At 28.1% G+C, this 12,779-nt stretch overlaps 2 protein-coding genes across 2 annotated transcripts; one reads left to right on the top strand and one right to left on the bottom strand.

Annotated features, from left to right (window-relative positions):
* Window positions 1-2,846: 2,846 nt before the first annotated feature.
* LOC113386720 (nuclear export mediator factor NEMF homolog) lies at window positions 2,847-12,236 on the top strand. The gene is made up of 17 exons (XM_026624479.1): window positions 2,847-3,097; window positions 3,208-3,379; window positions 3,706-3,908; window positions 4,014-4,150; window positions 4,247-4,605; window positions 4,847-5,038; window positions 5,198-5,380; window positions 5,473-5,714; window positions 5,943-6,138; window positions 6,204-6,385; window positions 6,596-6,767; window positions 7,207-7,354; window positions 10,542-10,696; window positions 10,992-11,264; window positions 11,402-11,570; window positions 11,761-11,920; window positions 12,041-12,236. The coding sequence occupies exons 1-17, from the start codon at window positions 3,042-3,044 to the stop codon at window positions 12,234-12,236; spliced, it is 3,195 nt and encodes a 1,064-aa protein (XP_026480264.1). The 5' UTR covers window positions 2,847-3,041.
* Window positions 7,599-8,004, bottom strand: LOC113384387 (cytochrome c oxidase assembly factor 5-like). Its single transcript, XM_026622103.1, has one exon. It carries the CDS (start codon window positions 7,855-7,857, stop codon window positions 7,606-7,608), a length of 252 nt encoding a protein of 83 aa, XP_026477888.1. The 5' UTR covers window positions 7,858-8,004; the 3' UTR covers window positions 7,599-7,605.
* Window positions 12,237-12,779: the final 543 nt, after the last annotated feature.

The following is a 12,779-nucleotide window of genomic DNA, read 5'->3' on the forward strand; positions in this document are numbered from 1 at the left end:
TAATTCATATTAACATTAAAATTAAAATTTAAAATTATTTAAAATTAATTAAATTTAAAATTAATTAATATTAATATTAATATTAAAAAATAATTGTGTTATACAACTTGGCATTTTTGCGGGATTATAAAGAATTTAACAATTAATGAATAAATGAAATTTGGTTAGCTTATGCTTAATTAATAGTAATATTAAAATTAAAATTTAGAATTATTTAATATTAATATTAATATTAAAAAATAAATGTGATATACAACTTGGCATTTTTGCGGGATTATATAGAATTTAACAATTAATAAATAAATGAAATTTGGTTAGCTTATGCTTAATTAATAGTAATATTAAAATTAAAATTTAGAATTATTTAATATTAATATTAATATTAAAAAATAAATGTGATATACAACTTGGCATTTTTGCGGGATTATATAGAATTTAACAATTAATAAATAAATGAAATTTGGTTAGCTTATGCTTAATTAATAGTAATATTAAAATTGAAATTTAAAATTAATTAATATCAATATCAATATTAAAAAATAATTGTGATCTACAGCTTGCCATTTTTGCGGAATTATAAAGAATTTGACAATTAATAAACAAATGAAATGACAGATAGTAAAAACAACTGACGCTCACGCTCACGCTGCCCTACCTCCGTGGCGTGAGCGCGTTTGAGCGCAAAATATGTGCTACGAGCATCCTACGATGGTGCTACGAGCGTACTTATGCCACACTCACAGCGCCAAGTCGAACGATGAAAGCGCGCTCACGGCGCGCTCACAGCGCGTAAGCGTCCAAGTCGAATGCACCCCTTAAATCAGGCTAAGAATTTTGACATTTGCATATTTCAGCCAGCATGAAGTTGGCGACGAAATAGAAGTTAGACGTCAAGTTGAAATGTATTGGATTCATAACTTTGACAGCTAAAACCTGTCAAGATCATTATTATCACAGCCAAACAAGTATTATTATTATTAAATTGTCTAATACCAAGATGATAGCCTTTATCTTAGACAATATATTACGTTAAAATACAATATATCTTGTTCCCTCATAGCAAATATTGCAGAAAAAACGAAATATATCTGTCAATTCCAAGACAGTATGAAGTATTTTGGTTTAGTATTATAACATCAGAAGTATTTCAATTTTATTTCATTTACTGAACCTTCTATTTGTTGTTTGTTGAGTTTTAGTTAGCTTCCACTGAATTAAGGTTAAGATCGAAACCAAACCTAATAATGTATACAACGTAACCCTAACAAAAATAATGAATAAAATGTAACCCTATGCGTAAAACGTAAGCCTAAATTATTTTTTAAAACAAAATTATAACTAAAACATTGTATAAAATCTAAGCTAGACTAAAATGATCTTTGAATGAAAAGAATCCTAAAACATAACCCTAAAATGTAAAAATTAAAATAAGAACTAAATAGGCGCGTAATCAAAAAGCCAAAGCGAATAAACTTGAACGGACATAAAAAAAATAAACACAAAAAGAATGAATCATAACGAAAAGCTAAAAAATATTAAATATGAAACAAGCCTACTTAATAAAAAACAATACGCCGACACAACTCTGATATAAAAATGAACAAAATGGCCGACGCGCTCTTGACATCTGAAATGCTTGACAGCTTGATATCAGTCTTCGCCGGCAACTTCATGCTGGCTGAATTATGCAAAGTCTTAAGCCGGCCACAGACGTAACTGTATACTTGCGCAACTGAATGAATGCGCAACCAGGCGTATTTTCACAGCGCCCACAGACGGTTCAAGTTTATGTTCAAGTACTTGCGCAAGCATATCACAAATGTCAAATAATAAATGTCAAAACATAACCTAAAAATATATTTTTTTTATTAATTTATGTATTTACAGCATCAGAAGAGAATTCAAAGTGTTCAGAGGGCTAATTTAATAACTTTTAATTGTCGATAACTTCATAAACTTGTATTATGAATTCGCTACAAAGTAAAATAAAAACGGGACATGTGCTGCCACACGCGGCCAACGAATGAACTTGCCGACTTGAATGGTTGCGCAATTAAAATAATGAAAAAGTGCTCATGCCTACTCGCTTGCACCAGTCTGTCAAGTTGCGCAAAAAACACGCCACAGACGCTACAGAACACATGTGCAAGTCGCAGGTTGCGCAAGTATACAGTTACGTCTGTGGCCGGCTTTAGCTTGATTTAATGCCTCCTTAAAGCCGGCCACAGACGTAACTGTATACTTGCGCAACTGAATGAATGCGCAACCAGGCCTATTTTCACAGCGCCCACAGACGGTTCAAGTTTATGTTCAAATACTTGCGCAAGCATATCACAAATGTCAAATAATAAATGTCAAAACATAACCTACAAATATATCTGTTTTATTAATTTATGTATTTACAGCATCAGAAGAGAATACAAAGTGTTCAGAGGGCTAATTTAATAACTTTCAATTGTCGATAACTTCATAAACTTGTATTATGAATTCGCTACAAAGTAAAATAAAAACGAGACATGTGCTGCCACACGCGGCCAACGAATGAACTTGCCGACTTGAATGATTGCGCAATTAAAATAATGAAAAAGTGCTCATGCCTACTCGCTTGCACCAGTCTGTCAAGTTGCGCCAAAAACACTCCACAGACGCTACAGAATACATGCGCAAGTCGCAGGTTGCGCAAGTATACAGTTACGTCTGTGGCCGGCTTAAAAATATCAATTTGTATTGCCAGTTAACGTGCTGACAGTTGGGAGTCAGGTCAGGTCTTGTTGAACTGTCAAGGCGCCATGTCAGGTGTCATATACAAAAACGTGTTATCTGTCTGACAGTAACGTGTTTGCGCATTTTTCTGCCAAATAATTTTATTTTTTAATATTTATATAACATGTGTGATTAATATGTAGAGATAAAAAGTTATTTATTTTTGAAATACCCAAGCATTCAAGAAATATATAGCGAATAAAAGTGTGCGATAAATATATATTTACATTTTAATTTAAATCACAATTATAATAAAACAGTACTGAATTTAATTAAAAATGAAGCAGCGTTTTAATACCTACGATATAGTCTGTAGCGTTACAGAACTACAAAGGTAAATAATTATTACTTCAATTTTCTTCATGCAATTGATTTTGTTTATATTATTCTTTTAAACATTTTATTCTCATGATTTTTTTTTAATTGTTTTAAATTGATTTTTAGGCTTATTGGCATGCGAGTAAATCAGGTATATGACATCGATAACAAAACTTACTTAATAAAATTGCAAAGAACAGAAGAAAAATGTGTTTTATTACTGGAATCTGGAAATAGATTTCACACAACTGCATTTGAATGGCCTAAAAATGTAGCACCTTCAGGGTTCAGTATGAAGGTAATATTTATAATATTTTTATTGATAATAATTTATTTATGTGTATAATTACATTCTGATGAGATGATTAAAGACGTAGATTACATTGCATATGCATTTTGGAAAAATGAATTGACGAACCATATTTGATGAAATACAAATGATTTATTTAACTGATTCAATAATTGAATATATTAGTGTTCCTCCTTTTTTAAAATATATTTAGATGTATATATATATATATATATATATATATATATATATATATATATATATATATATATATATATAAAGACTGCCAATAAATGGAAATTTGTTACATATATTTAAGAATTATTGTGATTTAGATGAGAAAGCACTTGAAGAACAAAAGGCTTGAGTCATTGAAACAATTAGGAATGGATCGGATTATAGATTTACAATTTGGGAGTGGAGAAGCTGCTTATCATGTTATTTTAGAATTATATGACCGCGGTAATATTATTCTCACAGACTATCAAATGACTATTCTGAATATTCTAAGGCCACACACTGAAGGTGAAGCTATAAGGTGATGTAAAATATTGAAGTTAAAATATAGTTTGTTAATTGTAATTTAATAATTATAACTAAATATTTTATATCTACATCTAATTGTGTAATTTAATTGGAATAGACTTGCTGTGAGAGAAACATATTCTGTAGAACGTGTGCGGAACCATAATGGAGCACCCACTTTGGAAGAATTAAAAGAAATATTTAAAAAAGCTCAACCCGGTGATAATTTAAGAAGAGTGTTAAACCCTCATTTAGGTAAAACTTGTTGACCGTAGCTTATGCTTTATTATTTGCTTATCAATTATAAATTAGAATTTAAAGTGTAATAAATATGATTGTATTACTGTTTAGTTTATGGCCCAGCTATACTAGATCATGTTTTGATATCAAAAAATTTGTCACATCTAAAAATCAAAGGCCAGCAGAAATCCAAAGACAATTCTAAGAAGAATAAGGGCAAAGAAAAGGAATCTAAAACGAAAGATAAAAAAAATCAGAAAAAGGGCAAGGCATTTGACAAAGTAGAAAATGAAAATATAGAGCCTGAACCCAACAAGGAAGAATTTAATGAGAAATGTATACAAGAAAATACAAGTTTAGAAGATAATGATCCTAATATATTTAATATAGATAGGGATGTAGTAAATTTGCATGAAGCTTTGTTATTAGCAGAAGAATTATTGCAGAAAGCAAAAGAAAGCGTGTCAAAGGTATTATATTAATACTAATAACAGTTGTTTATCATATGGTACAGATCTTATATTGTCATGATCTGACCCACTAGAACCAAAGCAATTACTTTAAAATACTTATAACAACTTATATTTGTGTATATTAAATAATGTATGAAGCTGCAAACATAAAAAAAATATTTGTAAAATATAAATGTGTTGCAACTCAAATCTTAAAACAATTTAGATTGAATTATATTCTAACATTATAATGTTTTAGGGTTACATTATACAAAAGGAAGAAATGAAATCAACTCAAAATTCAGAAGATAATATTTATTACAGTAATCAGGAATACCATCCATTTTTATTTAAGCAACATGAAACAGGACCATATAAAGAACTTTTGTCGTTTGATGTATGTGTTGATGAATTTTATTCAGCATTAGAGGGCCAAAAAATAGATTTGAAGGTAAAAAATAAAATAATTATATTATTATTAAACATTATATCATATGTGATTATTTTTCTCATTTTTTTTTTTTTAATTACAATATTTGTTACAACTTTGTATTCATCTTAAATTATTGATCTATATCAAATCATAAATTTATTGAAATTGTGATTGAAGGCAATGCAACAAGAACGTGAAGCATTGAAAAAGTTAAGTAATGTCAAAACAGATCATGAGAAACGACTGCGCGAGTTAGAAAGTACTCAAGAAATGGACAAACATCGAGCAGAACTTATTACTCGCAATCAACAATTAGTGGATGACGCTATATTAGCTGTCCAGACTGCATTAGCCAATCAGGTAATTTGTACTTTATAATAAATTTTAAGAAATTTCTGATAATGTATACTTTATTCGTTTTTTATAATTTTTAAACAAATTTTTACTTATAGGTTCCTTGGCCCGAGATCCAATCATTGCTCAAAACAGCCCAAGCTAACAATGACCCAATTGCAAGCTCAATTAAACAATTAAAATTAGAAAGCAATCATATTTCTATGATTCTACTAGACCCATATACAGAATTCATGTCTGATGATAGCGATGTTGATGCAGAAGAAAATACAAATGAATTACCAAAAAAAATGATTGTCGATATTGATTTAGGACTCAGTGCTTATGCTAATGCTAGAAGGTATTTTACAATTATGGTTTAAATAATATTTTTGATTGAGATAATTTAAACAAATTCAATTCTCTTAATTCATTACTATTTTAAATTGTTTGTTACACTTTCCAAATATTTTTTAATTGTAATAAATAAGACATATATTAAACACTTTCAACATATATATATATATATATATATATATATATATATATATATATATATATAATATTATTATAATTATTATTTTATCAGATACTATGATCAGAAAAGAAATGCAGCCAAGAAGCAACAGAAAACGATTGAATCGCAAGGTAAAGCATTGAAATCTGCTGAAAAGAAAACTAAGCAGACATTAAAAGAAGTTCAGATGATGACAACAATAAGTAAAGCTAGGAAGGTTATGTGGTTTGAAAAATTTTACTGGTTTATCAGTTCAGAAAATTATTTGGTAAAAAAAATATTCTTAGTCTAAAATGTTGTAAATGTAAATTTTATTCTTAGTTTTTACTTTAGGTGATTGGGGGAAGAGATCAACAACAAAATGAACTTATTGTAAAGCGATACTTGCGGGGATCAGATGTGTATGTCCATGCTGATATTCAAGGTGCTTCATCAATTGTCATAAAAAATAATTCTGATGATCCTATACCTCCAAAAACATTGAATGAAGCAGGTGTCATGGCTATAGCATACAGGTGATTACATATTAACAAAAATATTGTTAGTAGATAGGCTCACAGAACAAAAAATAATTTTAAATTAAAAAAATAACATAAAAGTACTACTTTTAACTGCTTGATTTACAAAACTTTTTGATTGATTATTTTTATGTAACTCATAAGCAATAAACAAACAACTGAAAATGAAAAATATTATATATTAATATGATTTTATTTAAAATCTAGTGTTGCTTGGGATGCAAAAGTTGTAACTGCGGCTTGGTGGGTACATAGTAACCAAGTTAGTAAAACTGCTCCTACTGGTGAATATTTGACTACTGGTAGTTTTATGATTAGAGGTAAAAAGAATTATTTACCACCTTGCCAAATGGCCATGGGGCTCAGTTTTCTGTTCAAGGTGATAAAATTAAAAATAAAAAAACTAACAAAAAATTAGATATTGTAATATCTTATTGGTTATTAATTCACAATTTTTACTGCATATATGTAAAATCTTTTACATGTTAGGCATTTCTGTGCAAAATAGTTAAAAAAAAAATTAAAATAGTGTATATAGATAAAAGAATTCATAATGCAATATCAAAGTGTGATGGTAATTATAGTGCTGGACAAAATTTGCTCTTAAAGAATTATATTGCATATTTTTTAGAGGCACAAAATATTAAGATATGTCTGTGTTTGGCAGCTTTGAGTAGAGTATGTAAGAAGTCTCAATTTCAATGCTCAACCAATGCATACAAAATTAAGCAATATATAAATTAAAATATAATTAGAATAACTCAATTTTGTAATATTATGTTTATTTGAAGCAAGTTTCATATTGTTATCATTTTTAGTTAGAAGACAGCTCTATTGATAGACATAAAGGTGAAAGAAGAGTTCGAGTTTTAGAAGATGAATCAAATTCAAAATACCTAACAGCAATTCCTGAGCATGAAATTGAACTCAGTGATGGTGAAGGTGATAGCAGCCAATCAGAACAAGGTAATGAAAAAATTTGAAGGCCTAGATTAAAATTTTGGCATGTATATATATATATATATATATATATATATATATATATATATATATATATAATATATGTATACACTTTGTAAATTATTTGAATGGTAAAATTCAAGTAACCCAAAAAAAATTATTTTCAGACATAATAAATTAGATACAACTTTTATTGAATATCAAGCATAGTTTCTACAATCACAATAATACAAAATACCCAACTTCTAATAATTTATTCAATATCCCTTACGACCTCTAAATCTCTGTCTATTGTCAAGTATTGAGCGTTTGCACTGGAAAAATGCTTCTCGTAATACAAAACATTCCTCGGGTACAGTTCCATCTCTTTTATTCAAACATTCTCTAGGTGTATTTTTTCTATCTTTGCAACATTCACTTTTCAACAGGCACATTTTTAAATCTGCCCTGAGCCCAGCACAGGCCGTCTTATCAGCTAATCTTTCATTTTCTTCTTCATATTGCATCATTTTGAAATATAGTGTCTAATTAAACTTAAGTCAATAACAATTAACAAAAATTTTAAAACAATCTTATCTGGATAGATAACATAAGTGGATGCAAATTAAATGATTTTATAATTGTTTCTTGAAAGACACGATTTCCAATTGATTTTATTGACTTCAATATTATATTTATAACGATTTTCTTATTAAAATATATCAATATAAGTACATATTTAATCGGTTGTCAAATGTGTTTTTGAGGTTAGACAATCATTGTGTAACACAACACAATGGCTCTCAAACTGTTTTTTGTATTCATTCATTTCCACTTACATATGCATATATATAGTAGCTGAACCGGGAAACGTTGTGTTGCTAAGTAAGGTATTTTCTAGCCAATTTTTAGAGAATCTAAAAAATTAATACTTAAATACAAGTGTGCAAGAATATGTTGTTTGAATGCTATATACAATACCCATTATAAAGGTATTATAAAAACAGTAAACCCCATTAGTTTCTCTATATTTTGTTAATACAATCAAACTGGAAGTTTTATACACTTTCTATAGAAAACTTGGTATAATTCAATCCAAGTCTTTTCTGGTCTTTCGACTAATATACTCATTACAAATTCAATTTAATAGAATGTTTATAAAATTTTAAGAGTTTCAGATTCTTTTTGAATTCAAAATTTTGTGTATAATTGTAAATAATACTAATGAGCTTATACAATATTTTCAAATTTTTGCAAGAAAAAATAGAAAATGAATGAAGTATTTCTTTTTTGATCAGCTTTTTGAAAAGTTTTAAGTAACATTCCATGAATTAGTAAAAGTAAATTTAACCCTTTCGACTCGGATGCCGCCGCTTCGGCGGCATAGTCATTTTACCGTTGCTGTTGGATGCCGCCGCTTCGGCGGCATGATATGTTTTACCGCTCCGGCGGCAAATCGTGTCGTCACAAACTAAACTTACATTTAATTTGGTTTTATTTTTTAAAAATTAATTTACTATTACATTCATTTATTGATTGATTTATTAATTTTATAAATAAATATATAACAAAATTAATTTATTAGCTCATGATCCCCATAATTCTAATAAAGATCTGTGAAGAAATGATTTTATAAACAATATAGCATTGTTTTGAGTGCATTTTTTTTTAAATTTCCTATTTTATTATCATAATAACTATATTTAAAAGCAATATAACCACATTTTAAAAAAATCCGATACAAAAAAAATTCCGAGTTGAGAGATAAGTATAGCACTATAATATTCCGAGCGCAGCGTACCGTATAGCAGTCCGACTCCCGAGTGGAAAGTGTTAATAAAAAGTATATATGTAGAGCAGGGCAAGGCACAAAGGTCCAATTTAACTTTGAGCAAATATAATTTATATTATGAAAACCAAACCAATTATATCATACCAAATAACACATTTCAAACCAACAATTATCAGACTACGTTCAGTAAAACTGCCAGCAACTTATCATTTCAGAATTTTTACGCTATAGGCAGGATAACTTGTAACGGCCAGGTGGCAAACAGGTTTAATGTCTTATTTTAATTTTAAAGACATTTTACAAAACAATTACATTTTTAACTCAAGCCAAAAAACTAACAACGGAAGAAAATACTTTTATTATAGATTTTCAAAGATTACCATTTATCTCCCAATAGCAAAGACATAAGAATCAAGGTTATAGATGGTTTTACATCTTTCTCTATTCTCTATTTTTGAATATTGTTGAACAACGCTTAACTTCACTGGTTTTTGACATATCTGTGGTGTACTTTTCAAACCCAGACCTTCATATATTACTATCCATTCTTCGATAAATTCTGAGAAATTATAACTGAGAATAAGTTATTCGACAAAATGTACCTTTGATCGATTCCAAATTTAGGTTCTGAATTTAAATAACATAAATAAAAAAAATATATATTTTAGATATTGTTTTATAAATGCCAATGAGTATATGATCCTAGACAATATACTAATGGTATATGATTATACAAATGATTTCTCCAGAACACTGTGTTAGAGAAAAATATGATTTGCAAAAGGAAAGTGCTATAACGCGAAAAAGTGCATGTTTATATTAACATTTCAAAAAAATTGATATTTTGAGTTTCTAGTAACATTTGCGGCCCGTTTAATAATGTTTTTGTGTATAAATAAAATCACAAACAAAACTACTTAATACAATTGAATAATATTCATCTAAAACATCCTGTTAAATGTAATTGAACATCATCTGTCAAAAACATTTGACATTTGACGTATGAGCAGCCGTCAATTGTTTTATTTAAATTACGCTTCTACAAAAATTTTCAAATTAAAAATGTAAAGTTTCTACGTGATTTTGAAATAATATCTCACCTTTCCGACAACCCGATACTGATTAGCATGAATTTTTCAAGACTGACCAAATCCGTATAGCCATTTTAACGTTTTACCATACCTAAGATAATTCATAACTACAGTTAAAATTAAGATTATTATTGAGTTAGAAATTTTGATCTTTTATAGATAATATTAATAAATATTGTGTTTACTTCTATTTGAAAAGTTTAGTTTAGTCATATAACATTCAAAACTTTCAAACATTTTCTGCTAATTTATCATTTTTAAAATCTAAAAACTTTTCAGTTGCATGATTTTTAAAATGCATATATTAATATTTTTATAATATAATTTACAGATAATTGTGAGAAAGTGTCACATGAACATGTGATTACTGAAATTCAAGAAGAAATTGTTTCAGTTACAAAACAATTTCCTGACATACAAATCAAGGTTGATCATAATACAGGACACGTTGCAATAGTTAATAAAGATGAAAACATTGCATTCAAGGTAAAGAGAAAACATTTTATTTTTGTACATATAATTTATCCATTTTTAATTTTAAAACAAACTCCTTTTATATAAAACAATAATTATCCCAATCTGGACATACAGAATTGAGCTATGGGCGTGCGCAAACAATTCAAATATAAAAAAAATACAAATAGCGCAATCGAAAAATTATAAGTTCTTCCAATATTTTTATATATTCATATTACAAAATATTATTACCAATGAGAATATTTTGTAATATTGTGTTGTGTTGTGTATCAAGAATGATTGAGCAATTTGAAATATTTTTTAGCAGAAATGTGATATGCAAGAAGAAAATGTCATATACCTCGGGGATGATAAGCCTATTGTCATTAAACCTTCAGTAAAAGCAAAAAATAAATCTGGTCAAAAGAAATCAGATAACACAAAAGCAAACATAGAAGAAAATAGTGAGAATGAAAATATGAGAAAAGTAGGAAATCAGAATGTCAAGCGAGGACAGCATGGAAAATTGAAAAAAATGAAAGAAAAATATAAAGATCAGGATGAAGAAGAAAGGCGTCTACGTATGGAAATATTGAAGGTATACAATTTTTTGTCAATAATATTTTGCTTCTTATGTGATTTCATTCATATACATTTAATATAATCATTTTAATAGTAAACTATTTGTAACAATAAATGTGGTAAATCGCTTATTACTTACTACAAAAGTTATAGTCTGCAGGCACAGCAAAAGAAATGAAAAAATCGAAGAAAAATATGTCCAAGGGTTCAACTGACCACAGTAAAATTAAACAACAGGCAACGAAGAATATACAAAGCAATGATATTGTAACTAGCTTTTACCAAAATAAGGAATTTGTGCAGTTGGAAGGAGAAGCTGAAGGTATTTCAAGCATTATTCATTTAGTCATGTTTACTTGTATATATATATTCAAGTTATCATTTGTTATTTCATCTGACAATGAAATATAAATATAATTTATGTATATATATATATATATATATATATATATATATATATATATATATATATGTTTATATAACACAATAGTTAATTAAATTTTAAAAAATAGCACAAGTTGGTGAAAGTAATGAACAAGCAGATCGAAATGAACGTGATTCTGGTGAATTGCAATTAATTTTAGATTCTCTAACTGGCCAACCACTTGAAGAAGATGAATTGTTATATGCAGTTCCAATTATTGCACCTTACAATACATTAACAACATACAAGTAAGATCATTTTTATAATGATACTTAAAATATTTAAAAAGTTTAAAACCAAAATATTATTCAGCGTCTTAGGTTCTTTTTCACTCTTAATAATTTTGTTATACTTTATTTCACAAACAGGTTTAAAGTAAAACTGACTCCTGGAACAGGCCGAAGGGGGAAGGCTGCTAAAACAGCAGTTGCAATGTTTGTCAGAGAAAAAGCTTGTACACAAAGAGAAAAAGATTTAATTCGTGCAGTTAAAGATGATGTTCTAGCTAGAAACATACCTGGGAAAGTTAAGCTATCAGCTCCTCACTTACACAAGCATAAGTAAGCCTCGGTTTATCATTTATGTAATTTTTAAATTAAAATATTGTGATAATGTAGTGGTTTTTATAAATTGTAATATGTTTCTTGAGTATGAAAGTAGTAAATACTCTTCTTGGTTGCTAGAATTAAAAATAAAGTATATTATAATAAAAAGATTAATTATTTTAAGTTTATTTTATTTTTACCAATTTTAATTTTAAAATGATACCTAATCTTCACTATCGGCATTTATAGCATTTTCAAGGCAAAACAAAAAACTGAATGTTTCAGTTTTTTAATTTAAATGAGTATGTAAAATATTTTCATTAATACTATTATTCAAAGTGTTAATTAGTTCATTTTAATTAATATACTTTAAATATTGGTCAGTTTTATTTAACTTTGGACTTGTACAATAAAAATTAAGTTTTCAACTATGTTCTTTTCCTTAACTTTGGACTTCTACAATAAAATGAAGTTTTCAAGCGTTCACGTACGTCGATTTTGGAAGACCGGGTCCAGAGTCGACTAGCAATCGCAGCGTGAAATGGGGGATCGTGCCATATGC

Source organism: Ctenocephalides felis, unplaced genomic scaffold (genome assembly GCF_003426905.1).
Source record: "Ctenocephalides felis isolate EL2017-DRISC unplaced genomic scaffold, ASM342690v1 CF-g0.4_SCAFFOLD_03571, whole genome shotgun sequence".
Taxonomy (NCBI): domain Eukaryota; kingdom Metazoa; phylum Arthropoda; class Insecta; order Siphonaptera; family Pulicidae; genus Ctenocephalides; species Ctenocephalides felis.